The 14,986-nt window shown below is 34.7% G+C and overlaps 2 protein-coding genes across 3 annotated transcripts; one reads left to right on the top strand and one right to left on the bottom strand.

Annotated features, from left to right (window-relative positions):
• The first annotated feature begins 1,375 nt into the window (after positions 1 to 1,375).
• LOC142618640 (sm-like protein LSM5) lies at positions 1,376 to 4,399 on the top strand. 2 transcript variants are annotated; one of them, XM_075791603.1, is made up of 5 exons: positions 1,376 to 1,532; positions 1,638 to 1,700; positions 1,795 to 1,918; positions 3,752 to 3,824; positions 4,116 to 4,399. In XM_075791603.1, exons 2-5 carry the CDS (start codon positions 1,667 to 1,669, stop codon positions 4,146 to 4,148), a joined length of 264 nt encoding a protein of 87 aa, XP_075647718.1. In that variant the 5' UTR covers positions 1,376 to 1,532; positions 1,638 to 1,666; the 3' UTR covers positions 4,149 to 4,399. The 2 variants fall into 2 exon arrangements, with proteins under 2 accessions (XP_075647718.1, XP_075647719.1); XM_075791604.1 differs by having other exon boundaries at positions 1,382 to 1,532; positions 1,635 to 1,700.
• A 2,481-nt stretch (positions 4,400 to 6,880) lies between these two features.
• Positions 6,881 to 13,943, bottom strand: LOC142618869 (3-ketoacyl CoA thiolase 1, peroxisomal-like). The gene is made up of 14 exons (XM_075791907.1): positions 13,679 to 13,943; positions 13,265 to 13,341; positions 12,968 to 13,052; positions 12,688 to 12,814; positions 12,274 to 12,372; positions 12,124 to 12,191; positions 11,937 to 12,044; positions 11,762 to 11,839; positions 11,556 to 11,688; positions 11,363 to 11,459; positions 9,813 to 9,936; positions 9,609 to 9,717; positions 8,488 to 8,571; positions 6,881 to 7,270 (listed from the first exon to the last, which is right to left on the bottom strand). Exons 1-14 carry the CDS (start codon positions 13,781 to 13,783, stop codon positions 7,161 to 7,163), a joined length of 1,404 nt encoding a protein of 467 aa, XP_075648022.1. The 5' UTR covers positions 13,784 to 13,943; the 3' UTR covers positions 6,881 to 7,160.
• Positions 13,944 to 14,986: the final 1,043 nt, after the last annotated feature.

Here is a 14,986-nt window from a genome sequence, read left to right as displayed (position 1 = left end):
TCCCTCATATAGGACCACCCATTTTCTACATCTCTCCCAAAGGACATGACGAAGAAAATATAGAACCCAATCAAACAGCCACCTCCACATTAATGAGATCTCTTATCTGGTGTTAGCCACATTAAATGCTAAATGACTAGTTGATGGGACAAGTATCTCTCAAATTCAGCTGGAGCTGAACAATTAGAAGATGAGGGGAAATTGCTATAAAAGAAGAAGAAGGGTAACAGGAGAGGGGATTCAAAAAAATAAAGAGAGAAAATCTGAGGAAGAACTAAAGAGAGAGTGAGAGTATTTTTCTTATACATTTGTTCCTTTGATTATTTCCTCTGTACCTGGGGAACATTATTTCTATATATATGAAAGCTTAATTCTGCTTATTTATATTTCTAATCATTTGCTTGATCTTCCCATTGTGTATCTCTTCCCTATTTTTTTAGAAAATAGTTGTGTAATCAAGAACATTTGTGCCTGAGTTAACTTAGAGTGTTTTTGATGCCCACAATAGTTTTCATTAATATTTTCACATGCATTTTTTAAGTAGTTTTATAATTTCAATTTCATTATACATTTTCACATGATGTAAATTTCTAGGATAAATTATGATGGTTTAAACAAAGATATTTTTTTTTTTAAGTTTCAACCTATAGCGTCTACCCCTAATGATATAGTTTTTTATCATCAAACCAAAACATCAATAAGTTTGTGGTATAAACGAGAATTGAAATCCAGAATTCTTATTCAACCATAAGAAACTTTACTAGTTAAGTTAACTAGAACCCACTAAACAAAAATAATTTATAGGGGTAATTACACTAAACCCACTTGTAGTTTGGCCCGAAATTAGTTTGCCTACCCGTGGTTTAAAAAGTGACACTTTACCCATCTAAGATATATTCTGTTTGTTTTCCGTAACCTACCTCTGTTAAAATCGAGGATAAATAGGTATTTTTGCTCAAAATTTATGTCTCTCTCCTCCCAAAACAAAAAATAGCACAAAAATGTAAGAGAAACAAGATCAAAAAATGATATAGGAAGTTGTTCTTTGTGGGGACATGTCTATGAAGGGAGAAGTGAAAACAGAGCGGGTCTTTAGAATATAGAGTCCAAATATAGGAGTTCTGAATATAGGAAGAGGTGAAAACAGAGGGGGTCTTTAGAATATATGAGAGAGAGAGAGAGAGAGAGAGAGAGAGAGAGAGAGATTGGAATGTGACTATTGGAACAGATACAGGGGACAGAAAAACCAAAAGAAACCCTAGAATTATTGGGCCGGCCCGTTCCTAAAAAATAAAATAAAAATAAAAAAGAATTCTTGGGCCGGCCCTGGTGTTACATATTAACAAAACACAAATAAGAAAGAGGCTTGCGACTTGCGAGTAAAAAGAACCGAATCCACAGAAGTAAAATTTAAAAAGAGAAGAGGGAGGCCTTACCTACTTCTACTGGAGAGTTTGTCTTTCTTTCTTTCTTTCTTTTGTTACTCACAGTCGAGAGCGTTCGGCCCCGCGGCATTAGCAACCCAATTTCAGGTAACTTTGAGTTTTTTTTCTTCGTTACTCTCTCAGATTACATATTAATTTATTTATTAGGGTTTTTTGGATTGGGGTTTAAATTATAATTTTGATTGCCAGCAGCATCCTTATCTTAATATTCAACTATCTCCATGGCCAACAATCCTTCACAGCTGCTACCATCAGGTCCTACTCTCTTCTCTCTCTCTCTCTCTCTGTTCTATTAAGAGAAAATCAACAGAAAATGTAAACTTTTATTTTTTTTTCTTTTTGTGTTCAGAGCTCATTGACAGGTGCATAGGGTCTAAGATATGGGTGATAATGAAGGGAGACAAGGAGCTTGTTGGTACTCTTAGGGGCTTTGATGTCTATGTCAACATGGTCCTCGAAGACGTCACTGAATAGTATGCCCTTCTCTAATTTCTTAACACACATGTCAAATGTTGTACCAATCCGATGTTATTTACTTATTATATAATTCGTAAACTTATTTTTTATGCATAATTTTTTATACGTTATTATCTAGAAATTTTGCAAGCATCGAAGATATGAGAAGAAAATGATGGATTTTTTAAAATTCATATCCCAACAAAAAAAAGATATTGTGTGAAGTTCAACCAAGTTTGTACCCAAAGGAGGTTTGATTTTAGCTAGTGCTCGTTGACGATTGTATGATATATTATAAGTATCTAAAATGGTCAGTATTCTTCCTTCCATAATAATGGGTAGAGGGTGAGATCATGGATTCAAGAGCCACTAGGTGTGTGTGGCTTATCATTTTAAAAATGAACAAGATAATGGAGGTGATAATTTACCCATCTTCTAGGAGAGTTTACAAACAACTATAGATCTTTGCTCCTTTCCATTATACATGATTTCAAATCCTCTCAAGGAAATGAGGGGAAGGATACTCGCTTTATGGTAAATATACAGAATTCCATAGTCAATCTCATAGATTAATATAGAATTCTGTGTTAAGCCATATTCACTGTTTTGTTGTGCCCTTTTTAGAAAATCCTGTTTGGAAGGCATTTGTTTTATTCAATTATTTGAGATTTTTACCTTTTCTCCTTCTTCTCTTCCGCTGCTCCTCCAAATTTAAGGTTTTCACCTGATATTTTTGCTTATATAAATAAGGACTGCAAAATTTGCTTCCAAATTGGAAGTTTTGTAACTGTCTTATCTCGTGTGTATAATATGTCAAAAGCCTGGCAAAAATATAAAAGATCTTACTTCTTCTTGATCTTGTCTTATAATCATTAAAGTATTTCTTTCACATGGCAATTTTCAGTCTAGACCCTGTGCAGGTTGTCCTTTTCTGATTTATTGCAGGATCATGCTATAGTAGGTGGTTTGCAATTGCAAGAAATCCTGTCTTATGATTTTCATATGAAAGTTTACTTGTTGATTTTTTTAAAGAAGTTTTATGTAGTAGAAAAGAAGCATAAATTTTTAGGGTATCCTTAGATTCCACAGAAGAGAGTGCATGTGGTATTGTTTTCCTGGATCTTGATGCTTTGATTTTATGGGTCTCTGGACCTTAATATATTTTATCTGTTTTTTTTTTTGTTCTTTTTTTGTTTTTTTGTTTTTTTGGTGTGTGTGTGTGTGTGTGTGGACTGTGGCATGAAGGTAAACTGTATTGTATCCCTGTCATTGAGTTTAGCGACACCCTTCACATGACACATCTTTCAATGTAGTTAGCTACTCTTTGTGAAGTTTGATACAGTAGGGGATTATTGATGCTTCATTTTCCACTTTGTCCAAGCCTTTGGTGTTCAGACTTCAGACATCAGAAGATAACATGATTGAAATATGAGCTCCCTTGATCAAAAAGTTGTTATTGAAGGTAATAGCCCAAATGCTATCAAATAAATTTAAGGTGGTGTAGATTGAGTCTGAAATATTAAAATTTTGGTGAAGGTTGATTGTATTAGGTCAGCGACAAACTGTACTTTTTGTGTGGATGAAAGGGAAGCAGACTTTGAGGTGGGATTCTTAACCTGGGGTACTTGATCTTTGGATGAAAAATGGGAGCTCATATTTCAACATGTTTAGCTTAAAAATACTGTGGAGGTTGATAGTATTAGGGTTATTCTCTTAATAATACTGTTGACCTAACATGTTTAGCTTCAGTGTGAGTTTCTTTTCCTGTTTGAATTTTTTTTTTTCCATTTGTTAGCGGACAACTATAGAGGTTATATTAATCACTTTATGGTTCTATATTTGTGTTACAGTGAGATCACTGCTGAAGGGAGACGGATAACAAAGCTTGATCAGATTTTACTAAATGGAAACAACATTGCTATTGTAAGTGAGATACGATGGGTTTTTTTATTCATTATACTTAAAAGAGTATTTTATTTTTGAATTCAAGTTTGTAGAATTATTTCCTCTATCATTGATACAAACATTGATTTCAACATCTCAAACATTTCATCTTAAAGTGTAAACCGTATGCTTTTTAAACTTTTTTTCTGCAAGCCTTAGTTAGCTGCTCCTATTTTAATTAAATTTAAATGGTGCCATAATGTGAAAATGCGATATGTATAGAGTTTCAATTATCTAAATCACTGTTATAATATTTTTGTTGGAATGCAGCTGGTCCCTGGTGGTTCACCTGATCCAGAATGAATGCAGTTAACCTCAACTCTGCTATTAATTTCCTCCTCTTCTACTGTGATTGGGTCAGATTACTCCTCTGTTTTAACGAGAATTCTGACCACCAAGATGCACTTTTTCCACCACTTTGTTATTCACTTGATATCATGGTTGTTAGATAATGGTGGTGGGTTTGTCAATGATTATGGATTATGATGGATTGTGTTTGTCCTAATAGTTCGTATTGCTAATCATATTTAATGTGCAGCTCTCCTATTGAGTCAGATATTGATTGTATTACCAATTGGGAAGCTGTAACCAAGAGGACATAAAATAGAATAAGGGGAGCCCAATATGAAAATGAACATATGCAGTTTGAAGAAATACCCAAAGCTGTCTTGTCAAAAAACGTAGCTGGAGAGGCATTTTGGATAAATGTTAATGTGTTGAAGCTCCCGAGTTTTTTGGAGATTCTAAACATTTCCTGCACGCATGAAATTATGATATTTCAAGATCATATCTATGCGTGTCAACTGTGCATGCTGGCACCACCTAAACCTCGTAGATGAAATATCCTTGCTTGTTCTTCTAAGACATTTTGCTACCTTCTCCAAAAATGGACTCAACTCAATGGAATAAATGGTTGGGTGGTTGCAACAAGAAGGTATTTTTAAATAGTGCAACCCATCAACCCCCCCCCCAAAAAAAAAAAAAAATCTAGCCTACCATTGAAGGCCCAAAGATGCCAATACCTTCTAAAGGAAGCTTTATGAACACTTTTCTTTCCGGGGGTCAACCTTTGTTTACAACACTTCTTTTTGAACATTTAATTCAAAGACTGCTTCTACAATGTGAATGCATGCACTTGCCATATAATAAATATCTTTAGCCCCAATGCTCGGCCTTCAAAACTGAAAGCAATCTAGGGAAAGTTTTAGTCAATTTATTTTGAAAGCTGATCCAATTACTGTATATAAGTCTGGCGAACCACGTAGTCAATACTCCTTAATGGGTATAACACTGAATGTTTCTACCAAAATGCTGGTAAAGAGAAGCCATGACTGACATCTTGCTAGCCTTAAACTTACACACTTGATTAAGGGAGCCCATTTTTTGGATTGGTTGCTTTTGTAATTAGGATGGGCCCATTTTCATCTCTTCTATTTCTCCTTGGGTCTTTTTCCTAAAAGATTGAGATAGATTGTGGTCTTTCTTTGTTCTCTATCTATGTAAGTGGGAATACAAAAAGATCATTAGAACCCATTTTTTGAGAAAATTCAGGACATACAGGGGGAATGCATCTCACACCTACTACACACTTCTAATCCCTCTCGAGATTCAAAAAACTTCAACTCCAACACAAAACCCTTCAAGTCTTTATTATTTATAGGGCTGTCCACGAATTGGTTTTAGACTCAACTCAGAACTCACTCATGTTAAGTGGTAGGAGGAGAGACCCACTACCGGCCTCCAATAACCATTGGTCCAATTGGATCGGGCTTGGGTGGATGACAGTCTGATTTGTCAGATATTTTTTGGTCTAAATAAACCCACAAAAAAAAAATCAAACCCAAAAAATAGAGATCAAATGAGAAATCAAATTGAAAACTAGAGAAATTAAACCCTAAGAAATTAAACCCATAAATCAAAAGAACCAACCCTAGAAACAAAAATCAAACTGAAAAGAACAAAAACCTAAACAACACACAACCACAATCCAAATAGCATAAACAAGACCACAAACCCCATATCTATGACTTTGAAACAGAGAGAGAGAGAGAGAGAGAGAGATTGAAAATCGAACTTTAGAGAGAGACATAAGACTCAACCCACCAATCCACCATGACAATGAGTTGGCGACGTATGCGATACGGTAATAGAGGCGAACAAGCGTTGCAATGACGGTACTAACGAATGAAGAGTAAGAGATTGAGTTGGGTTCTTCTAGTTGCAAATTATACCAACCGACACCCAATTCGATATTTTCGAGTTTTAATACAGATAACCCACAAATGAAAGTGAAATTCACTTGGAGCTGTTCGTGGCTTGTCGGGTTAGGTCCGATCAATTTGGTCAAGTAATCCAACCAACTTGACAGCCCTAATTATTTCCATCCCCATAAAATGCTCATAAGATAATGAGAATTCTTGGAAGTTAAGGACCATAAAAGTGCTTGTTTTATGATTGCAGTAAGGGGATTAAGGTAGCCCTTTCTGCACAATTGCTTCACATTTAACAATAATCTTACATCTCATTATCGATAAACATTTGAATATTTACTATGGAGATGGTTGTTTGCGGGTCTGTGATGGCCTCACATGCTATCACACGCTACATCTTGATGTAATGTTAATATCTGGATAGTAAGAGAACCTATCTCTTGTTTCGTTGCTGTTTTATTAAACGATGTACAATCACTCTTAAGTTTATGAAAAAAATTTATAACCTTCTCTCAAGGAAAAAAGAGGAGATTAAGCTATTCAAGACTCAAAGCACCACTTGATTGACTCTTACTTCTATCCTCATCTGGAAAAAGTTATTTTACTGCGAACATCAATCTGTATTGTTTTTACGTTTAGGCGTGTAACAATAGTCCCGACTACTGGGGCTTGACTCCCTTTATTAAAAAAACAAAACAAAAAACAAAAAAAACTGCAATTTTCAACTGCTAACAAGTAGCATCCAACAGAAAAGAGACTCACAATAAGCATACAATAGTGATTCATTCAATAGAAACCTTTATCCATGGTTGGATAACATTGTCATTTGCTACTGCAAAACTTGATGAAAAAATTTATTTACTATTTATTTTATGTTTTCTCTCTTAAATCCCTTATTCCCATAGACAGCATCCACGATTCCATCCAATCTAAATAATCAAACTTCCTACAAATTATTTTAGTGAAACTTTATTTTTGGTAAACTCATTTAACAATGTGGGCAAATTTATTACTTCCCAATCTGCAGCAGTCCAGTGAGGTGGTTATGCTTTTTGACCTCTAATAAGGCATGGCCTGATACAATAGAAAGATGCCAAAAGAGCGTCTATTGAGCATCCCTTGATAGAAGATTGCCACTTTTGACTGTTCTAGCATTAAGTAGCTCATCCGCAGAATCTCCCCTTTCAAAAACAGCTGCAGCCCCCATGCCAGAGCCTGCACCAAGAACGCATACACCTGTATTAGTAGTTGCTTCAAGGAAGCTAAAAAAAACTTACAAACTGATGCAAAAAGAATAAAATTTGTTTCACTTAAACAACATAATATATGAATGTTTAAATTATTTTTTTTGTGATCAGTGACGTGTTAGTATGTAAGACTTAGTATTACTAGCATCACTCTTCATATAAACATAAACAAACAGCTAAGTCTTCGTACATCATAAAACCCCCCAACAACTAATAATTATCACATCGGCTCCTTCAAGTGCTAACCTAAAAAATGGACTAGGGTCCACCTTGTGATTAGTTCACATGCCTTCACTATTTTACCTAAATTATGCTGAATTTTTTGCAGGAGTTTTTGTCTGGCTCTTGCACAATAAAGTTCTTTTCTCCTACCACAACCAGCCAAACGAGGACCTGCCGTTGGTCTGATTTACTGGAACATTTGGAAAAGCTTTCCTTATTATACGCCCACTTGCACAAAATGAACTAACCTGTGACTTCATTGCCCTTTCTTGAAGCCCTAGTGCTTGTGGGACCTTGTGACAACCATACTAAAGGTCCAGAAAGCAAAGGTTGGAAGAGGGAGAAGGAGAATTTGACTTCAACTAGGTTAACCCAGGCCTATTTGTGACTTCAACTAGGTTGACTGAGTCCTACCCAGGTTTTCCCACAATTCCATCATATAAAGGGTAAATTGCAATTTTCCACCCTAAACTATCGCCCCAATTACATTTGACCCATTGAACTATCGAAACACATGATTAACATCCCCAACATTACAACTCTTTTACATTGTCCCCTCTACCGTCTGTTTTGGTATTAAGTAGAACAAATTTTAGCATTGGAAGACCAATTTACCATTCTCTCCAAAACAAAGAAAACAGTTGATGAATGAATTGGTCTTTCAATGCTAAATTTTGTTAAACTTAACAGAAAAATAGGCAACAAGAGTTAAGTGTAACATATTTTTAAAAACTGGGGGAGGAGGGAGGAGGGGGGGTGTCAATCGTGCATTTTAATAGTTTAGGGGTTTAAGTTTAATTGGGATGATAGTTTAGGGTGGAAAAGTTTAATTTCTCCCGATATAAACTAGTCCAAATCTCAATAGTTCATCTACATTTTGGGGGTGGGGAGAGAGAGAGAGAGAGAGAGAGAGAGAGAGAGAGAGAGAGAGAGAGGGAGGGAGAGAGAGAGAGAGAGAGAGACCTATGCACATGGAGATCACACCAAAGCGACAGTCCTTTCCACGGCGCTTCATCTCATTCAATAGAGTACTAACACAGCGGGCACCTAGCACAAAGCAGATCAGGCAGCTTTAGTGACTTATTAAACCATAATGCATACTAAGCTACCAAAAATTAAGAGCACATCGCAACATTTCTCTACATACATTCTGCTCTTTAAATATGTACATGCTTACGTAGTTTTTTGTTTTAGATATGATAGGATTTGAAATCAATGATATCAATTCCATAATGATTGCTCTTTAGCACCAGGCCAAGACACCAACGTGTTCCTTTTCTGTAGGTGAAATTAAAACTGAAATCCCTCGTTAGAGGGCAAAAGACTTTGAACTAACTAAAACTCACATGCAAGGAAAGTCTTAATAAACTATTTAGGTGTATAATGTGTGTGCCTGTGTGTAATGCTTCTTTAAAAGGTAGACATTAAATATTTTGTTATAGGAATTTTATTCCTTTTTCAAATTTTATAAAGAAGCAATTAAATCCATGTCCCATTTCCAACAATTGAACTATATCTAAAGAAAAAAATATCCGAAAACAATATCAAAATCGTTAAGAGAAGAAAATAAAGAAAATATTGAGGGATCTGTGAAGGGGAAAAACAAAAAACAAGACCGAAAGTAATGAATGGGAAAATAAATGAAGGATTTAGTCAGAGCCATCGTAATAAGAAACTAAAGAAGGATTGAGGAGTTTGTGGAGGGAATAAAAAAGGGAAATAATAAAATTTAGGACATAAGAGAAATGGAGGAGACACTTAAAAGGTGAGGGAAGAAAATAGCCAGAGGTCAAACATTAGTGAGAAGAAAATAAACGAGAGATTTGTAAGTAAATATAGGAAATATTAAAAAGGAGTAGGAAAATAAGAAAAAAGAAAAGATTATCATTGTGAATTAAAAGCAACCTTTCAAATCTGACATCAGAGGACCAGATCTCAAAAAGGTCTCTGTTCTAATATAACCATAGATTATTATTATTTTGAAAACTTGAGTTCTAGTGGCAAGTGGCAAACAATCTTACTATATAGGGTGATTATTCAATTACAAGATGACAGTTTTTGGTACTTTATGAAATTGTTCGTACCTGTAGCACCCAAAGGATGCCCAAGAGCCATTGCACCTCCATTAACGTTGACCTTCTCAGGATCAAGTCCCAATTTCTTACAGCAATATACGTACTGAGATGCAAATGCCTAAACAAGACAGAAAAAATTGCTCAGCTTAAAAAGATAAAACCCATGAGAATTTTTTTTTTTTTTTAAATACAGGCATCATAAAAACTCATTACCTCATTTATTTCATACAAATCAATATCCTCAAGCTCAAGACCAGCAGACTTCACTGCAGCTGGAATTGCAGCAGCTGGGCCTACGCCCATGACAGCAGGATCCACACCAACAGCAACATAACTCCTGAAACAAAAGCAGAATGAATCATCCTTATTTTGCAAAGAAAATTACAATCAATCATAGAATAAGGATTTCTCTTACCACTCCTATCTAGAATTATTTTTAGAATCATATATATGTTAATAATATTACATTCAATATATATATATATATATATATATATATATATATATATATATATATATATATTGCATACAATAATACTTTTAGAATAAAATTTTGCATATCGACCTAACAATTTTAAGTAGAACTTGCCCCTTCCTAAATCCAAATTGTGTGATTAATTGTACTTTGCACATTCACTTACTATTATAACTACAATAGTTATATTTCTTCTCTTTTCTTTCTGTTCTGTGGACCTTAATTACTTTTTCAACCAGAGCATTGAATTGCATTATTAGTTCCAAATTAATATACATGTATGTTGTAATTCTCATTGGTTTTTCTAGTTGATCATTGTAAATCAGGAAAGGAAGCACTTTGGAAAGCAAGAAATTAGCCAATAAAGCTCAAAGCAAATTATCGTTCTATGGAAGACACATTTAAGTGGAAATGAGATCACATGTAGAGAAAGCTTTTTATTTTTCTACTTTGACAAAAACGTATCCAGAAAACAATTTCACAACCTAGACTGTAAAATTTTTGTTCAAGACTCTCATTATTTTACTCAGACATGCCAGTTATATCATTAAGATTTTTAATGTGTTATGTCCTCGGTTCTTCAAATCCAAGGCTAGAATTCTTCAAGGTTTACTCATAGAAGAATCCATTATACCACAATTTTTGTTCAAGTTCTATAAATCAAAATATCCACATATGCAAAGCTTTTATGAGCATTCAGAAGACATTAAATTTTGTTGACAAGTAATGAATAACTGGGTAAATTACTAGTTCCCCCATAGTAGTAGTTTCAAATTATACTCTCAGATTTGAAAAGGTTTCAATTAAAAACTAATCTTTCTAAATCATTTAGAAGTAATAGAAAACCACATAAAAACTGTGCTTCAAACCTATATGACATTAAAAATTTCTTCACAGAATCATTTTGTCAACAAAATTAAAAGCTAAAGGTTATTGCTAATTGATATACAATTTTCTTCTCGCCAGATTCTTCATGTCATCATGGGTCCACAAGTCAACAAAGGATAAGTTGTTTCCTTAAAGCTCTCTGTCTTTTTCCATTTGTCATTTAACTTTTTTTAAAGGAAAGATAAAAATAAAAAGCACTCACAACAGACAGAAAATTTCAACAGTCCCAGGGAAAATTATTTCCAGTTGTTTTAGGAAGGAAAATTAATTGTTGTGATTTAACTCATCTGTCCTAATCTCTAAATTCATGGTTTATAATAAAGTCAAAATTGTCAAGTTGCGTCAAATATGTATTATTTATCTAGATCCAGATTATTAATTTCTGAGGAAAATCATGTACCTGAAAACACCAAGAATAGGAAGTCCCTTCTGCATTGCCAAACTTCTCTTCATAAGAAGGACAGCTCCAGCACCATCAGTCAACTGGCTAGCATTCCCTAAAACAGACATGAAGAAAAATACACATTCTCAATGCAAGAAATCATATAAAGACACTGACTACCAAAGTTTAGAACCACAGAAACATATGATACCTGCAGTTGTGCTCCCATTCTTTCTGAATGCAGGCTTCAGCTTTGCCAAGTCTGCCATGTTTGTGTTTGGCCGGATACCATCATCCACAGAAATTGTAACAGGCATCTCCTCTCCTGTTTTTGGATTTACAATCTTTATGGAAGAACCATCAGTAACAAACATTTAATATCGTAATTACCCATGAAGATAGATTTTCCGCATTTACCTTGGTAGAGACACGGACAATTTCATCTTTGAATTTACCAGATGCAGAAGCAGCAGCAGCACGCCTATGAGATTCAACCTAATCAAACATATAAAAGGAATTACAAATATCCTGTGTAATGAGTTTGATGAGTGCATCAACGGCTAATAGATATTGATGGAATTTAGGAACTCACAGCTGCAAGGTCTTGCTCTTGCCGTGTTACTCCATACTGTTCTGCAACATTTTCAGAAGTAACACCCATAGGAAGAAGACAATCTTTGGCTTGTTTAAAGATATCTACCTGTTAGTACTTCAGAATTAAATTGAAGAAACTATTTCTTGGTTCAAACATATTCTTAAAAAAGAGAGTTAGAGTATACTTTTGGGTTAATACGGCTAATCTTGTTAACCGTATCAATTGACATGCTCTCAACTCCAGCCCCAATGCCTGTTTTGAAAGTAAAAGAAAGTTAGGGCCAACAATGGAAGTCATACTAAGACAGCCACACATACTCCAGACGCACTCATACCTATGTCATAAAATCCTGCTTTAATGTAAGCAGCTACATCAGAGACTGCCTGGAGGCCGGATGAGCATTGCCGATTAACAGTTCTGAGGGGCACCGTTTCTGGAAAAAACAGATTAATTATACATAAGTACTCACAAATAGGCTAAATAAATTCTAAAGCAGAGCCATTGGACACTGACATTTACATTCATTTTTCTAGAGAACAAAAAGACTCAATTTAGGATTTCAAATATTGATCTTACACTATATTTTAAAATTTTCATTATGACATTGTAATTCTGGTGACTGACTTCAGGTCCCATGACATTAAATTTGAACAAGCAAATATACATTTCAGTGTCACACATTACATCACCCAGATAAATTAAACTTACAACCTGTGCATTAAAGAGAAAAATAATTTGAAAACCTTACCTGGAAAACCAGCATAGAATGCTGCCATCCTGCACTCAATTGCTCTGTCTGAGCCAGGTGCCAAAACTGTACCAACAACTATATCCCCCACTTCACTTGGGTTCAGGTTTGTTTTCTCTATCACTGCCTAGATTGCATATTAAAAGGTGAAAACATAAGAGACATCAACACTAACTTATACCAGGTATTTTTATGTTATGTAAAAGCAGCATGTTCTTCAGTTTTTGCCAAAGCTACAAAGAAATTAATTTCTATTGCAATTTAGTAAAAAGCAGCAAACCTTCAAAACTGCGGCAAGTAGATCATCAGGAAGAGTATCCTTGAAACCTCCACGCTTTGCTTTGCAAAGGGCGGTACGGTATGCCCTATTATTTTAAATTAAATGGTTTATAAATCCAAAAAAAAAAATTAATAGAGAAAAATATAACAAGTAGTCATTATGTGGTCATTTTTATAATGTGGACATTCATGTATCAATTGTGGATATATGTGTGTGAAATAGTTGATGTGAAGCCGTGTAAGAGTATATTTTTCCATAAATTTTAGCATAATCTGTTCCATTAAAGTAACTACTTACGCCACAATCACAACATCATCTCCAAAAGCAGCCTTTCGCTGATATGCAGCACTGTCCCCAGCAGCACAAATTGAGGCCTTAAAATAAAAGAGAAAAGAATGACAAAAGACAAATAGAAATAGGACTAAAACACACACACACACACATAAAATATAACTTTGTATAGAATCATGAATCAAAAGTTAACAACAACGTACAATCAGAGTCGGTTTGGTTAAGCAATTTGGGAGCCTAAAACACAGTTTCGGGCAAGTAACTTTTTATAAAAAAAAACATTCATTTCACAACAGCTTGTGTACAAATGCACCCTTAAGACCCACATACACAACAGAAGCGTTATTTAATTAAGGTCAACCTTCAAAAACAAATGAAACAAACAGAAGAGAAGCTGGTTGTGAATAGAAATAAACTTACAGAGAGAGCAGCAGATTCATGGGTTGTTTCAGGAGAAGATGAAGGATTGGAAATGGGTTGTAAATGTTGGAGCAGAACTTTCTGTCTATTGATCACTTTCTCCATTTCTTTCTCCTCCAAAAACCAACAGCGGTAGTACTGTTCTATAATCTATATCTCTATATATACTTTAGAGTCACAACACAAGATGTGGAACGAAAGAAACGTTTGTATAGCAAAGTGTGCATTTATAGTAAAAGAGACACAGGAATATTGGATAGTTCACTGAAATTTCGTTTCCCACTAACCAAACTTTTAAAAAAAGACCAAGAAATTTAATTGACCCAGTAAATGATAGGCATTTTTTTTTTCTTTTACTATTATTGGACTTTTTGGATAGAACTATCAACTATTCTTGGACTCGGAAAGTGAAAAGAAAGAGAAATTCAAACCAAGGTAGTGATCCAATCATACACAGACAAGTCTTGGGACTGTGTTTTTTTTTTTTTTTTAATATATAAGTTTTTAAGAGATTACTTTTCCCAATTACAAGCATACTCCAGCACAATTTTATTATAAAAATTTCAGTAAAAAATTAAATAAATTAAAATATTCATCTCACTGACACATAGTTTAAAACATGCATCAAATGCATTTTTCTTCCCTCTCCTATGGGAGCCGGTATATCCTGCACCCGGCATATATGCCGGGTGCAAGATATAATTTTCGCTCCTATGGGGCCGATTTCACACGTGATACACTATGAGTCTATTTGGATACACTTATTTTATTGAAAAGTCAAAATTTATTGTTAAAATCACAATAACAAAATATTTTTTAAAACTTTTTTAAAAGGTAAAATACTGTTTACGCATTTTTCAAGTCTGGGCTGATTCATGAAAAATGCCGTGTGACCAGTCAAAAAAAACTCAAAACGCAAATATATCTCCACGGAAACGCAAGCTATCATGCGCATATTTCCTCCTTTGGCGCCATCTCACGTGGGAGGAAACATGGATCCTCTCACATATATACTCTCCTTACTGACATTCGTGCCTGAGAAAATTTCTCCTGTAGCCTATAGACAAGGAGTAAGGGGACACGATCCTTTTTTTCTGCGCTTATAGTATACTATTGGCCATAGCGGAATACAAAAATTTTAGATATATATGATTTTGGGTCCTTAGCATATAGTATATGATTTTAGGTCCATATATACAAAAATTTAGGTCTATAGTGTGTGTATATATATATGTGGGGTCATGGATTTTGGGATTTGGCCGAGAGCATGTGGTTTTGGCCGAGAATCATGCGTCGTCCGAGTCCGAG

Source organism: Castanea sativa, chromosome 12 (genome assembly GCF_040712315.1).
Source record: "Castanea sativa cultivar Marrone di Chiusa Pesio chromosome 12, ASM4071231v1".
Taxonomy (NCBI): domain Eukaryota; kingdom Viridiplantae; phylum Streptophyta; class Magnoliopsida; order Fagales; family Fagaceae; genus Castanea; species Castanea sativa.
Note: the sequence above shows the minus strand (reverse complement) of the source record. Positions and strands in the feature narration are given on the sequence as shown.

Excerpts from the sequence above, each read along its gene's own strand:
- LOC142618640 (XM_075791603.1), top strand. The coding sequence starts at position 1,667 with ATGGCCAACAATCCTTCACAGCTGCTACCATCAG. Across the intron at positions 1,919-3,751 it reads CTCGAAGACGTCACTGAATA|TGAGATCACTGCTGAAGGGA; the intron begins GTATGCCCTTCT and ends TTTGTGTTACAG. Across the intron at positions 3,825-4,115 it reads ATGGAAACAACATTGCTATT|CTGGTCCCTGGTGGTTCACC; the intron begins GTAAGTGAGATA and ends GTTGGAATGCAG.
- LOC142618869 (XM_075791907.1), bottom strand. The coding sequence starts at position 13,783 with ATGGAGAAAGTGATCAATAGACAGAAAGTTCTGCTCCAACATTTACAA. Across the intron at positions 13,342-13,678 it reads ATGAATCTGCTGCTCTCTCT|GCCTCAATTTGTGCTGCTGG; the intron begins GTAAGTTTATTT and ends TTTTATTTTAAG. Across the intron at positions 12,815-12,967 it reads TACTTGCCGCAGTTTTGAAG|GCAGTGATAGAGAAAACAAA; the intron begins GTTTGCTGCTTT and ends TATGCAATCTAG.